We start from the raw sequence: 14,667 nt of genomic DNA, 5'->3' as shown, positions 1-14,667 counted from the left end.
GGATAAAGAACAGACGTAAACATCCTACGCGGAGAGGGTGGCGCATGCAAAGGCTCAGGGGCATAACCTGGGAGGATCTGTTTAGGGAATCACAGGAAGTTGGGTAGGTTCGTGAAAGGGCAGAAAACCAGTGATGGATGGCAAGGATCGTCTGTGGACAGATCAGGAAAGCCCCAGGGGATCTGGACTGAATCTGGAAAATCTGGAAGGAGGAAGAGACCACTAGGGGTTGGGCAACTTTGAATGGGGACTTCTGGTGTGGAATGTAGGTCAGTCCCTTAGAAGACATAGGAAGGTCAAGGAGGAGGAGTGTAGAGAGGCTGGCAGTCCTTATGTACAATATCATACATATGCCACATAATCAACACGCGTGGCTCATCCCACATGTGGGTGCATCAAAAGCAAAGTATCCCATAATTTGGCTTGTTCACACCCAAGAAGAGGAGATTTAGTCCGCACAAAGTAAACCCTCATGAGCGATCTAGCTTTCTAAGTCAATTTTCAATAGTAGACAAATGGCATGTAGGATTCTGTTTGGTTCTTCCTTCCCAAAGTCCCACAAATCTAGAATTTGCCAATATTATCACTGAGGGTTTGTGATATCCTCAAAGCATGTGAATTATTTTCCTCTGTGCATGCGTGTGTGTGTGTGTGTGTTTGTGTGTGTGTTTGTACACACATATTCTTGAAGAACTTTGTGACCAAAATCTTGCTTTCCAGTCACACAAATAGTTTCTGTCCAATGAAAGCCTAGCCTCATTGACATCCCAGCCAGTTAGTACTGTGAGAAAAAAAGTGGCATTGACACAGGTGATGCAGTCAAGGATCTGAATTGACAGGGCCTCTGCAAACAGACTGAGAAGATTTGTAGAAAGGAATCATTCAAATTGGAAAGCTGGGGGAAGAGCTAACAACATCCATGTTCCTAAGGAAAGAATAAAAGGAGCAGCAAAAGAGGTTCTTTAAAAAAGATATATGAAAGATAATCCATGTCAAGGGAGGAACCATGCATCCAGGGTAGGGCGCTCATAAAGAAAATAGGCAGTGACCATGGGTGTCAGGATGCTGGCTGTGTCCAGCCTTGAGTAATGGATGGTGGGAATGTTACTGGTAGCTGTAGGGCAGATCGAGGCAGGGACATGGCAGAAAGGGATGGCAGGGTGGGTGGAAGCATGAATGGATCAATGGATGGATGGATGATGGACAGCCAAGGGGAATCTCAATTGAGATATCAGTCAAGAAATGTTGACGGTTGACAGCTGCTTCATTGGACAAATACTGAAATGGACAAGAGAATAGATCCATAATAATTCCTTGATGTATTGTATAGGGCATAATGTAATAAAATGATAGTGTATTTTTATTTAGTCATGATCTCATGTAGTCTTTAAAATGGACCTCCTTATGTGGTGTACACTTGGGTGTAGCTTTCTTTTACCAAGGATACAGCTGGGGCATGGGAGAGTCACAGGACTTGACAGAGCAGAACTCGCATCCCCTGTGCCTCCAGCCTCTCTCCCTCCACCACAGGATGCCTTTCAATAAAGAGGCAGTGAGGGCTCACAGAGGGAAGAGAAAGGACAGGCGGCATGCCCTTCTAAGACTGAGGCCTTTGGTAGAAGGGAGAAAAGAGCTCAATTGTCTGTTTACTCAGTAGATTTTCCTCTCCTTGCAGGTCAAAATATTTCCATGGGAAGAAGGTGAATGGAGAGATTGAGATTCGAGTGGAACAGGTAGGTGGGTTGAGCCAAGTCCCGAGAGTGACCACCCTGCCATTTGCTAAGCTGAGTTTGTTCCCAAGACTAAATGCAAACGTAGCCCTTACCTTTTGGGGCCCTAATTAACTAAAAGTCCCTGGAAGACCCAGGCTTATACTTGAGAATCTCATTAAGTTCTAGAATTATTTGGTCAAATGGCTTTGAATTTTTTTGTTCTAGCAGCAGATCCAGGAAAAAAAAATGAAGTCATTCTATGAAATAGAGATGAACAGATGGGAAGGGCTCTTGTGGAATGGGCATGGAGACCCCAAATGTCTATTTGCTTCATCCTGTTATTATTCATTGTCCCCAAGGCATCTTCTTGGGACCGCTTGGGCCCAAAGGTTGTTTTAGAATCCTGGCTCTCTTGTTTTCTAGTCGTTAAACAGGTGCTTTGGCTATGATCTAATATTCTAGTCACTGGAATTAAATTATTTAGAACCTCAAAAGAGATCAGAATTAAGAACGTCAGCCTCATTATCACAAAAAAGCTGGAAGTAGAACTGTGGCTCAAGTGGTAGAGTGCCAGCCTTGAGCAAACAAAGCTAAAGGTCAGTACCCACACCGAGTTCAAGTTTAGGACTCTCTCCCCCCCCCTCTCTCTCTCTCTCACACACACACACACACACACACACACACACACACACACACACACACACACACACACACCATACCACGCACAAAGAGTCAAGAAGAGAGAGTACCTGACACATACCACTTACTTAATACACGTTACCTGTTCTTTTTTTCTCCTTATTCTTTTTCTCCTTGTTTCTCTCTTCCTCCTTCTTTTCCTTCTTCCTGTCCTACTTTCCCTTGTTATTATTCTTTCCCATTGTCACCTTCATCTTCTTCAAAGGTCAATGATAATTAAGGTAGACAAGATCCCTACTGTAAAATTAATTTGGAGACAGGCAATGAAAACAAACAGGAGGTAAAGCCAACTCTACTCTTTGAAGTTTGTGTGTCAGAGGATGGAAGACTTCTGAGCATCACACTGATTGCATTGGCTTCATATGAAAACACCTACAGTTTGAATTTCAATCTGATCTGGTGGCTTTCAAGTTAATCCAATGTCTACTGGTTTTCCTCCCATGGCCAAAAAAAAGGCCAGGTTATTTTTGTTCATTTTATAAATATTTGTCAAGTGTCTGCTATGCTAGCTAGCTTATGTAGGGGATGAGGATGGAGAGTCAGGAGTCTAGTTCCCTAATAGCTTGTGCTATAGGAAGAGAAGTGAGGTAAATAAGCCTTAACAGAACATGAAGGCCAGGAAAGAAAAGTGTTCTGAGCAGCAGAGCCCACTACCAACAGAGGAAGTCAGAGTGACTTTGAGGAAAATTAAAAAATAATTATTGTTATTATAAAGGTGGTTGATGTGTATAGGGATTATAATTACATAAGTCAGTTTATGAGTGCCTTCCTTCCTTCCTTCCTTCTTTCCTTCCTTCCTTCCTCGCTTCCTCCCTCCCTCCTCCCTCCCTCCCTTCCTCCCTTCTTTCCTCCCTCCTTCCCTCCCTCCCTTCCTTTTTCTGGGTCATGAGGCTTGAACTCAGGCCTGGGTGCTGTCCCTGAGCAATTTTTGCTGAAGGCTAGTGATCTACCACTTTGAGCCACAACTCTATTTCTGGGTTTTGAATGATTAATTGGAGATCAATATCTCACAAGGACTTTTCTGCCCAGGCTGGCTTCAAACCCCGAACCTCAGATCTCAGCCTCCTGAGTAGGTAGGATTACAGGCATGATCCACTGGTGCCTGGCGTGAGCACATTTCCTTTTAGACAGTGTCACCCTTTCCCTCACTCCCAGTTTTTTTTCCCTCCCATCCCCAGCCACATACTGTATAGTTCACTGTCAACATAGTGTTTAGTGTACCTCTGCTATGTTTGTTCATCCGTTGTCTCACCAGTTCTGTGTCCCCCTTTCCCTCCCAAAGACGTAGAAAGGAAAAAAAAACAACAAAAAAGAAAGACTAAAACAGCAAAGGAAAAAAGAAACTTTTGTTTTTATTTCCTGGAGTTCAATTCGATACATATTATTCTGTATATTCAGATGCATACAGGCATTGTGAACTTCTGTTTGGAGAGAGACCTCTCTGAGCTGGTTTGGAAGATGGATGGGATTTCAACCCATACAGGTGATGCTAAAGGGTTCCTGAATAGATGCCTGGTGTACCAAGGAAGGGGCAGAGATACAGTGTGAAGTGCAGGGAGGCTGGTTACTGGGCTCCAAACCAGGACACCTTATCTTCCTTCTGCATCTGACCTATTTCCCTTCCATGTTCCCTCTTTCAGTAGAGAGTTCCACCATGTACTTTCCACCTGCTCTGAATCTCAGATGCCTTTCTCTCCCTCCACCATCCTCCCCCACTCCTGGCCAGATCCTGCTGACTCCACATCCCATAATGTCCCAGTCTGTCCACTTCTTTCTACTCCATTACCAAAGGTCTACCATGGCTGTGGACCACTATTGAGTCAACAGCCTCAGAATTCCATTTTTTCCTATCTCCATCTTATTCTTCTTATCAAAGCTAAAGTAACCTTTCTTTTAAAAAAAAATGCAGCTGGGTGTGGTGGCTCATTCCTGTAATCCTACCTACTCAGCAGGCTGAAATCTGAGGATCATGGTTCAAAGCCAGCCAGTCACTAAAGTACATGAGACTTTTTATCTCCAATTAATCACCAGAAAACCGAAAGTAACACTGTGGCTCAAGGGGCAGGGCAGTAGACTTGAGCTGCAGAGCTCAGGGACAGTGCCCAGGCCCAGAGTTCAAGTCCCACAACCCACAAAAAATGCAGATGAGAGTCTTGAAAGTGTTACTTTTGGCACTGTCCCTTTTTCAGAGACACTTTCTCCTAGGTTTATTTAAAATCAGAGAACTTGGTTAACTCTTATTCATAACACCTCAACTTTTCCTTCCCTAAACCATTCTCTGAGGTTTTCAATTATATGTTTAGGGTAGAATTGTTTTTGTAATGGGAAGGGTTGTGGCTGCTTAGATCTTACTCTGTTCAGTAGCATGGAGCCTGGCCTTCTCTGAGTAGAACTGGAGGAAATAGTTGCAGGATGAATAACTGATAGATTCCACAGATTCTGGGCTGCTTTGTCAGTTTCCAAGAGTGATAAATCACTGCTTTTAATCTTCTCTCAAAAAACCTGTGTTTTTAATAAACTGTGTGGTAAGTACTCAGTTGCCAGGTTGGCTGGCCCTGCTTCATCCCCTCTGTGTTGAACTCACAGGCATGTTTGCATTTCCTCCTTCTATCTTAACACCGCTTTGATTGCCACTTGTAGTTGCAAACCTAGGAGCAGGAATATGTAAGGGAATGACTCTAAGAATAATCCATTGGGGGTGGGCTGCACTCTGGGGACAGTGAGCCAGCCTAAGAAGGCTACAATTATGCTGGAAAATACTGGCTAATTTACTTATTCTGAAATCTGGCCATGTCTTACCATGGCAGCCAGAAGGTAAATGAACGGGGAAAACAATTAGTAGTCATATGGGCATTTTCTCCAGGAAGGTATCCCTTCTCAAGGCCATTTGGGAATCTGAATAGACTGTGTCTGCCATGAGTGAGTCACATAAGCAGCACCCCAGGAATCTCACATGCATCCTTGTAGCACTTAGGAAAAGGCTTAGGACGGAAGCCACTGTTTAGTCTAAGCTGACCTCAAATTTTGAGAGCCTGTCTCTCATCTCAGGGCCAAATTAACTAGATAATTGAACTGTCTGGGTTTTGCTGGACAGAGCAAAAAAGTTAGTTGTCATTGGCTTAGAGGAAGCCTCCACCCTTTCTCTATACTCTTCCCCCCGCCCCACTCCCCAACTCCAAAACTGCTTGCTTGGCTCTCACTGAGCCAAAAATCCGGAGCCCTGGGGAGGCCAGAGAGGAACTGCATCACTTTGTATTCGTTACCCAGAATGCTCTGCTGGCTCTGTGGGTCCTCGCCACAGCGTTCTAGTGGGGCCAGAGAGGCTCAGGTCAGGGCGGTTGGCTCATCAAGCTTGCCTGTGTTTGTATTTGAGGCCGAGGGTCATCTTCTCCACAGGAACAGGTCACTCCTCCGTGGGACTAAGAAATGAGGTTGACCAATGGATTAATATTAAGCAGATTTGCTGTCTGACGGATTGGAGGACTAAAACTTGATAGAAATGCATACACCTTGAAAGAGGTGTTATATGGCTTGTTAACAGAACTTACCAAAGTACACTTGTTGAAGACTTGAAGTTGAATGGGGAGAGACTATGTTAGGTTACATTTGATAGGGAGCAATTGAATGGGATGAGAATATAAAGTCTGATTTAAGAATTCAACTGTAAAGGAACAGGATTAGAGTTGTATAACTTAGAAAAACCACATGGAGAAAACAAGTAATAAACAAACCCCCAAAATATTTGAATTGAACACAGCTTAATGTTTGGGGAAAGAAATATGCCATGAAGGTTAAAGCTGTGATTCTAGAGTAAGAAAGACTGGACATGGGGGTCTCAGAATCCCCAAGTTTTTACTGGGTGGATCTTCCACTTACAACATCCCCAAGGATCTGTGTCCTCATCAGGAAAAATAAACATAATAATTTATATTCCCAAGAGCTATTGTACAGATTACACAAGTTAATGTATGATGTGTAGCCTAATTTCTGGCACACGTACCAGCTATAATTATGGTTTTACTCCTCCAAACATGATGCCATTTAATCTTCATTATCTAAAATGCTGCATTTCGAATGTGATAACTGAGGATCTGTGGCCCTTCTTACCTCCACCACACACACATATAGTATTCTAGTTACAGTAGTTGCAGTAGTGCCATGTTGTCAGATGACAATCACAACCCCACAATGCCTTGTGATCAGCGACTACAATAATAAAAGGATAAACACTATGAGAAGGAGGCTTAGGTCAAGGAATTTGAGAGGAAGGGAGCTCGCAGTCCACTCTTTAAAAGTGTCTACTACTTGAATGCATGGCTGCTGATATAATAGCTTCCATATGTCGTGTCCTTACTGGATAAAGCTGAATATTTGATAAGGAAGGCACTGTCCTCACCTCCATATTACAGAAACTGAGGCTTAGAAAGGTAAGTGGCTTACCCAAGGTCACCCAACTAGTAAGGGAACTGGAGTCTGTTTTTGGAAATATAGCTAGCTAGACTTCAGAGCCCTCCTCTTCTCCATTTCCTTTTTCAAGACCAATAGCCAAACAAGTACTAGATAAAGTGCTTTCTGCACATGGACTGATGTTGGCCTCTCAAGTAACAGTTTTAGATGATACTTTGACTTTCCCTGTCTTTGGAAGAGGGAGAAGTTGGGGCTCATGTTGTTAAACAACCTGTAGAACTGAGTGACAGAGGAGGAATTCAAACCTAGGTATCTGTACGGAACCAGTAGCCTTGTGTGGTTCCATGATTAGAGTTCAGGCTAATGGTGCAATTCTATAGAATGATGACATTCAACTTCCTAAGAACAGAAACCATAGAGCCATATGGGCCATGCCTATGCCACTGGCAGTGAAGGCATCTCTTGTGATGGACATGTTCTCTCTGGAGGAACTGGACCACTAACATGGGGAAGGATGCACAGGAAATTTATACATTTAATATTTTTGAAGCCTCCATTAATGTTCCTTATATTTATTTTGAGGAATATAAGCAACACATTATAGTAGTTAATTTTTTTAAAAAATAAAATTCTATTGTGTGTATGCACCGCGTGCTCTTGATCCATTCATCCTTTGAGGGACTTCTGGGATGATTCTATACCTTGGCTGTGGTCAATAGTGAGTGATACAGCGAACATGAAAATGCTGGTGTTACTTATCCATTAGAAAGAATAATATTGTGGCTTATTTTTGTCAGTGTGGGGCTTGAACTCTGGGCCTGGGCTCTGTCCTTGAGCTCTTCAGCTCAAGGTTACCACCCTACCCCTTGAGCCACAGTGCCACTTCCAGTTTTCTAGTGGTTAATTAGAGATAAGAGTCTCATGGTCTTTAGTGCCCAGGCTGGCTTTGAACCGTGATCCTCATATCTCAACCTCCTGAGTAGCTAGGATTATAGATGTAAGCCACCACACCTAGCAATAAAATAGTTTTAAAAATTCGAAGAACAGGGCTGGGAATGTGGCTTAGTGGTAGAGTGCTTACCTAGCATGCATGAAGCCCTGGATTCCATTCCTCAGTATCATATTAACAGAAGTGGCTCTGTGGCTCACATGGTAGGGTGCTAGCCTTGAGCAAAAGAAGCTCAGGGACAGTGCCCAGGCCTTGAGTTCAAGCTCCACTACTGGCTATAAAAGAAAAAAAAAGTAAAGAAAAAAATTGAAATACCAAGTAGTATCTGGTGAGAAGTCTTTTGGATACTTTGCCTCTACCATTGTAGCTTTATTCCATGTAGTTGACCATTATGAATAGTTCCTTGGGAATTTTCTAGAATGTTTTCAAATGCGATGTACAAAGACACATATACACTCTTTATCAATGATAGCTGGTTAGAAAAACTTACCTATCTAGGTTTTGGGAGGGGGGATTTAATACAAAGCATTGACGGCAAATGGATCAAATGGGAAATCCTATTACCCAGAGCCACAGCAGTGCCCCATTTACCCTTACCACCACCATGCTGGTCCCTGTACAGCCCTGGTCCTGGGCCTGTGGGAATCACCACCACCCACAATGACTGTTAGAGCTGATAGCAAAGGTTTTGCGGCTGCCAGTAGAAGCAGGACAGTTGCTGCTTTTTCCCTCACTTTGATTCCAGTGTGAATACATCCACTTGGAAGAACTGAATAGGACCTCTGGAGCCAAAGAATCTGTAAGTACAGAGTTTGAGTTTCTTGTCCTGGTCGGGGCGTATTCTCTGTATCCTTCCTGCGGGTTGGGAGGGACCAAGGACTAAAAACCCCAACACAACTTACTAGAATTACTTCTAGAAGTCTGTCTTCTAGAAGCAAGTGTCTTCAATGAATGAAGAGATGCCTAAAGTCACAGCATGGGACTGTTACAATTCAATAATATTCAAATCATATCCCCACTTTGAAGACAACCCTGAAGAGCTGTCCCAGCCTCATCACTCCTTGTGGAGTTAGCACAAAGTTCTGCTGAAACCTTGGTATGGACCAGCTTCTCAGTCTTGCTTCCTTTTCCTTTCCTCCCAGAGATAGTAATCTCTAGAGCATTTCTTAATCCATCTTCCCCAAGCCAGCAGCCATCGCAGAGCCCACATCCCAGGAAACTCAATCTATGAGAGTACTACATTTACAACATGGATAGATATTCTGAAGTTGCCCTTCATAGAGATCATAAAGATGATCTATAAGATTCTTCCGGGCTGGATTTCTAAGAGTTGACACGACGCGTGGGTTCTGGAGTCCATCCTGTGTGGAATGCTCTCTTGGTTCCCGGCCAGACAGTGATGCTGAACTCTGAAGCACTCCATCATTTGATCTTCCTGTTTGACCTCCTTGTGTTTGAAATTCACCAGATCGTGGTGTTTCTGTAAAAAGCTGAGTCTGGCCATTCTGCTCCAGGAAGCCTTGTTTGGTTAACACAATCCTGCAAGATTTATTTGTTTGGCTTGGCTTACCCTGACCTCAGACATTCTGTTTTGTATTATTTTTATAAGTGTGCAGGTCTCCATGGGAGCTTCATTTTTTTTTCTTATATTCAAATCTAAGAACCAGCTGGGGAAATGAAAAAAAAAACAAAACAGAGAGCAGGTGGGATCATAGGCTGTGTTAGTTGAACTGTTTCACCAGAGAAGCAAGTGTTTCTCTGCTCAGCATGGCACTGATAACTGGGATGGGATGACCAGTCTCCTGGGACCACCATGTGAAGGGAGACTGTAGAAATTGGGGAGAGGGTGGTAATGGTGATGGTAAGAAACTTATGTGGAGCATTTACTACATGGCAAGTGCTTCTCAAGTGCTTTCAGTGTAGTGACATCCTTAGTTCACGTGTTCTGTCTGTTGCTGAGGAAACCAAGGTTCAGAGAACTTCAGTGAATCCCCCTGGTATGGTCTCACCACAAGGAAGAATACAGTGAAGCTGGAATTTGGGTCTGGATCTGGCTTAACCAAAGTAGATCCTAAGAAAAGCAGATCTCTCAGAATATATGTGAGTCTTGAGTTGGTCTTTGTCTTTATTATTATTATTATTATTATTATTATTATTATCTTTAGCTATATGAAAGAGTTTTAATTCGAAGTATCAGTTTATGAATGCAATGCATCTGGATTGGTGTCACCCTTTCCATCATTCTCCCCATCTCTTCCTCACCCCAGCCATCCCCTCAAGTTACATGGTTCCATTTTCACACATGTCCATAGGATACTATGACTGTTTGCCCATCCTTCCTCTTACCATTCATCCACTGTCACTCCCTTTGATCTCCCCCATTCCTGAATTTGTCTTTATAAAATGTTTTTTCATTACACCTTTTGGCTTGGGTTCATTGAGTAGAGATCCTGTAGTTTTTTCCAATCTCACGTCTGCTCTTTTGATCTCTTGGCTAAATTACAAATTCATATATAATATTTTCCCAGACAAAAATACTCATCTTTTTCTGACTAACCATAATGGCTCCTACCTATCATTTGATGTTTCTGCCTTGTTGCTGGGTAGTTCTGTGAACATTTCTGTCTTATTCTGCTACTCTTTTCCAGTTTTTTAAACTGTTCCAATATTACAATAGCTCAGACTCTAGAGTAAGATCACCTGGGTTGCATTCCAGCTGAACCACTCCCTGGGTACTTTTGAAGAAGAAATTTAACTTCTATATGCATCAGTTTCCTCAGATATAAAGTAATAATAACTACATAGAGAGTCGAGAGATTGAAATGAGCTGCCCTATGCAAAGCTTTTAAAGCCATCATGGCATAAAGTGCTATTCTTATGATCATCTTCATTTTCTTAAACATAGGAGGTTTTAGATAATTCATTCAGAAATGGAAATGACATAGCCAGGCACTAAAGTAGTTTGCAGTGCAGTTGGGAGACAAAGATTGAGGGATTAGTATTTGAATCTAGCCTGGGGTGAAAGAAGTTTGCAAGATTCCATATTAAGCAGTAGCTGGGCACAGTGGCACATGGCTAGTATCCCAGTTACAGGGGAAGTATGATTGCATGGTACAGTATCACACCTGTCATAGTGAAACACAAACAGGAAGATTGCGTCCTCAACTGGCCCAGGCAGAGCTGGAAGCATGGCTCAAGTGATCCAGTGGAAAGTTGGAACAGGAAGTAGTCCTTTCTAGGAAGCAGCCTGGCCAGGATGGGCTTTTTGTATACAGAAGACAACTAGAACGTCTTCCAGACAGAGGCAGTGGGGGAACATATCCATCGGACCAGCTAACCCTTAGAGTGACCTGTGTACTCATTTAGAATGCACCCGGGAACAGTGCATTTAGAAGGCAAACCACACCGGAAGGGAGGCAGTGATACTCACCTCTGGACCTGGCAGAGATAGCAGATCCTTAATTAGCAGGCTTGGGCAGGAAGCTCAAAGAAAGGACTTCACCACTGCTAAATGAAGGCACGTCAATGTGAGGATTTGCCACTGTATTCTTGGGCCATTTTAGCTTTGTCCATCCCCATTCCTATGAGTTGGATTTGAGAAGAGAAGAGAGGAGATCAGACCCATGCCATGTGCTTGAGCTGGCATCCATTCAAGGCAAGCTACTGCCAACCACATCCCACCCTTCACCTTGGCTGGTCAGGTCACTTACCTGGACCTGTTCCTTATTCTCTGCATTCTAGTGCACTCCTCAGCCTAATCCCTGGTCTTGTGATTCCTCTTCCTCCTCCTGTTCCTCCTCTTCTCACTCTCCTCCCTGCTTCTGTCCTTCTTGGACACCAGTTCTCTAGCTTTGTTCTTCAGTTGTTGCTTGGCCTCTCTATGCTTTCTGCCAGCCCTGCTGCTATCTCCACCATTTGGGATCTGGCCGACTCCCTGAGGAGAAGAGCTCCCACTGGGTTCCCTTAAATTCTGCCAGCAGCCTCAGCCGGTTGTGCTTACCCACTGGGTTTGAGCCTTTGCATGTCAGTAGGAATCAATGGTTATTAATTAACCCAGGGTGGAGCCTATTATGAAACATCTCAGAAACCTGGACTGAACCAAAGGGACTTCTAAGTGCACAGCAGGGGGAAATGCCCTTTAATTGACTTGGATGACTTCACTGCAAGTGCTGTCTGGCTGCTATGCTAAACTGGAAACTAATCTATTAGATTGTCTAAGGAATCTTCTAGCCCACCCTGAGAACAGTCTCCTGGGGAGGGAGTGGGGCTGACACATAAACAGGTCTGATGCATGGAAATGGCTTCCTTTGGATCATTCCCAGTCTGGCCACATGGAGTCCCTTGGGAAAGAGAGAAGCAGCCAGGAGAATGAGTTTGATTGTCCTATATCAACTATCTTTAACATCCCATAGTTCCTAAAGAAGCTTGCCACTTTCCTTCCTTCCTTCCCTTCCCTTCCCTTCCCTTCCTTCTTCCTTCTCTTCCTTCTGCCTTCCCTTCCTTCTTTCCTTCCTCCCCATCTCTTTTGTTCAAGTGCTAGGGGTTAAACCCAGAAACTCAGGGTCTGAACTAGGCTTTGATCCTTAGCCTTTTTGGTCAAGGCTGGTGTTCTACCACTTGAACCACATCTCCACTTCTGGCTTTTTTTTGTGACTAATTGGAGAGAAAAGTCTCAGATTTTCCTGCTAGGATGGCTTTGAACCAAAACCCTCACATCTTACCTTCCTGAGTAGCTAGGATTACAGGCCTGAGCCATCAATGTCCATGGAGTTTTTCTAAAGCGCTACATATTTTAGAATAGAATGTGACCTTACCTGGTTTATCCTGGGCTCCTTTGTTTCACAGACTTCAGAGGTTGGCATTAGAGGTTCCACAGTTGTTTGTTATATACATGGCAAGAACACAGCCTGGGGACAATAGCCAATGTCTGGTTTCATGTTCAATCAACACCAGGGACACCCACTGATCACTTCACCTGGATTGGTTCCTTTAACCATCAACACCCCCCTGTGATGAGTAGGAACTGTAAGATTCCCCGGTCTCCAGATGATAGGGGAACTTACTCAAGACCACACAACTTAGGAGGCCTAGCTGAATCCTGTTAGCCTAACTAACCAGACCCTGCAGGCGCTGGCTTCTCTGCAAATGAAATGGGAATTCTGGGGAAAACTTGGGGTGACAATTAATCTTGATTGACTATTTGATCGAATTGAGTGGCAAGGAGATCAGTAGCATATGTCTTAGTAAGCATGAGGGTATTTTTCCGAAGTGATTTGATTATGGGGCCTCTGACCTATGGCTTTAATCCGTTGATAAGTTCAAAACTTGAATAGACTGTTAGGGGGTGGTAGTACTGTGGGAGGTAGCTTCTAGATGGAGGAAACAGGACACAAGTACTTGGGGAGGGGATGTTCTTAGGGCTATCTCTTGCCCAGGCTGCTTCCTGTAACTGCTTTGCTCTATTTCCAGTCTGCCATGAGGTCTGCCTTTCCACCATGCCCTTGCCACCATGATAGACTGAAATATCTGAAGCTGTGAGCAAGATAAACCCTTCCTTTCTGGTTATTTGTTCGTGTCATGGATCCTGTCACAGAGCTGAAACACAGAACCTGATACCTTCTCATGCATAAATGGTTGACTTATCAGGCGTGGCCCTATGCGAGATACCCCTTTCTTACTTCATCTTCTCCCAGAGCTTACCTTAGTCTCTACTCCTCCCCAAACCCTGGCCTCTTCTAGCTATCTCAGTCATACCCTCCTTCTTTGACATAGGAAAGACTCCCTAGTAAAGCCTTTCCCTAGTTTTGCCATCAGTTTGTTAAGGCTTGGCTCAGGCATTCTTTCAGGGTTGCTTCCCTTCCCTCCTGAGCAGGCAGAGTAGTATGTCTCCCATTTGTGTTCTCACAGTACCCTGTGCATATGACTATTGTGACATTTACCAGACTCGCTCCAACTTACTAGTTTTAACTGCCTGCCGCTCCCTCTATATACTGAGCTCATTGAGAACAGGGGAAAGATCTTGGTCCTACAAAAATTCCTTGAGGTGGGCTAGGAATGTGGCTTAGTGATAGGGCACTTGCCTAGCATCTGTGAAGCCCTGGGTTCTATTCCTCAGTACCAAATAAACAGAAAAAGTCAGAAGTGGTGCCATGGCTCAAGTGGTGGAGTGGTAGCCTTGAGCGAAAGAAATTCAGGGACAGTGCCCACTCCCTGAGTTCAAGTCCCAGAACTGAGGTGCTATGACTGCAATGATGATTAAAGACATACGCAATCTCTATGTGACAGTGTTTAAATTCTATCAGGAAGCTAAGTATTAATCACATAATCCCCTTCACAACACACACACACACACACACACACACACACACACACACACACACTGTCATTACAAAATTTGAAAGCTATAATAGTTAAGTATCCAATGTATCCAATGTGATGGTAATGTAGAGTTGGAAGTTAGTGGTAAACAGTGATTCAGGCAAATAATTGGTGCTCTAAATACCCAAAAGCATAATCATCTATGCTGAAGAAGTATTTCTCAAACTAACCTGAAGTAAAGAAGAGAATGCACCTAGGAAAGATTTGATCTGCTAGATGAGGAACAGAGACCTTCCCAGCAATGTCCTTTTGTCTGGGAGAGAACACAGATTAAAAAGCACTTTGTACAGGGTGAACAGTGTGTCAGTGCAAGTGAAGTAACACTTTCCAAGCCCCCAACTAAGCATTTCATCTCTATAAGTTGATTCTATAAGGTAGATACTGCTAGAACTGAGACTTAGATCGTTCAGTGCTCTGTCCAAGGCCACACAGCTGGTAGGTATCCAGGTGGAGATGTGGATGTCACTCACTTCTGCATTTTCCTCTCTGGCTGTTCTGTGTCACCCAGGCTGCTTGAGGTAC

General features: G+C 43.7%; 1 protein-coding gene and 1 long non-coding RNA gene across 3 annotated transcripts in view; one reads left to right on the top strand and one right to left on the bottom strand.

The window, feature by feature from the left end:
* Syn3 (synapsin III) overlaps positions 1-14,667 on the top strand; it is a 358,286-nt gene that overhangs the window by 39,727 nt on the left and 303,892 nt on the right. For both annotated transcript variants that reach the window (XM_090328587.1, XM_090328588.1), the window contains exon 3: positions 1,676-1,733. In XM_090328587.1, the coding sequence (XP_090184713.1) occupies positions 1,676-1,733 (58 nt within the window). The remainder of the gene's footprint in view (positions 1-1,675; positions 1,734-14,667) is intronic.
* Positions 11,204-13,623, bottom strand: LOC150067479 (uncharacterized). Its single transcript, XR_016539645.1, has 3 exons — positions 13,468-13,623; positions 12,582-12,674; positions 11,204-11,348 (listed from the first exon to the last, which is right to left on the bottom strand). It is a non-coding gene; the product is annotated as an uncharacterized LOC150067479 (long non-coding RNA).

The sequence above is a fragment of the Megascapheus bottae genome, chromosome 2, assembly GCF_031878675.1.
Source record: "Megascapheus bottae isolate mThoBot1 chromosome 2, mThoBot2.hap1, whole genome shotgun sequence".
Classification (NCBI taxonomy): Eukaryota; Metazoa; Chordata; class Mammalia; order Rodentia; family Geomyidae; genus Megascapheus; species Megascapheus bottae.
This window is presented reverse-complemented; position numbering and strand designations above follow the sequence as displayed.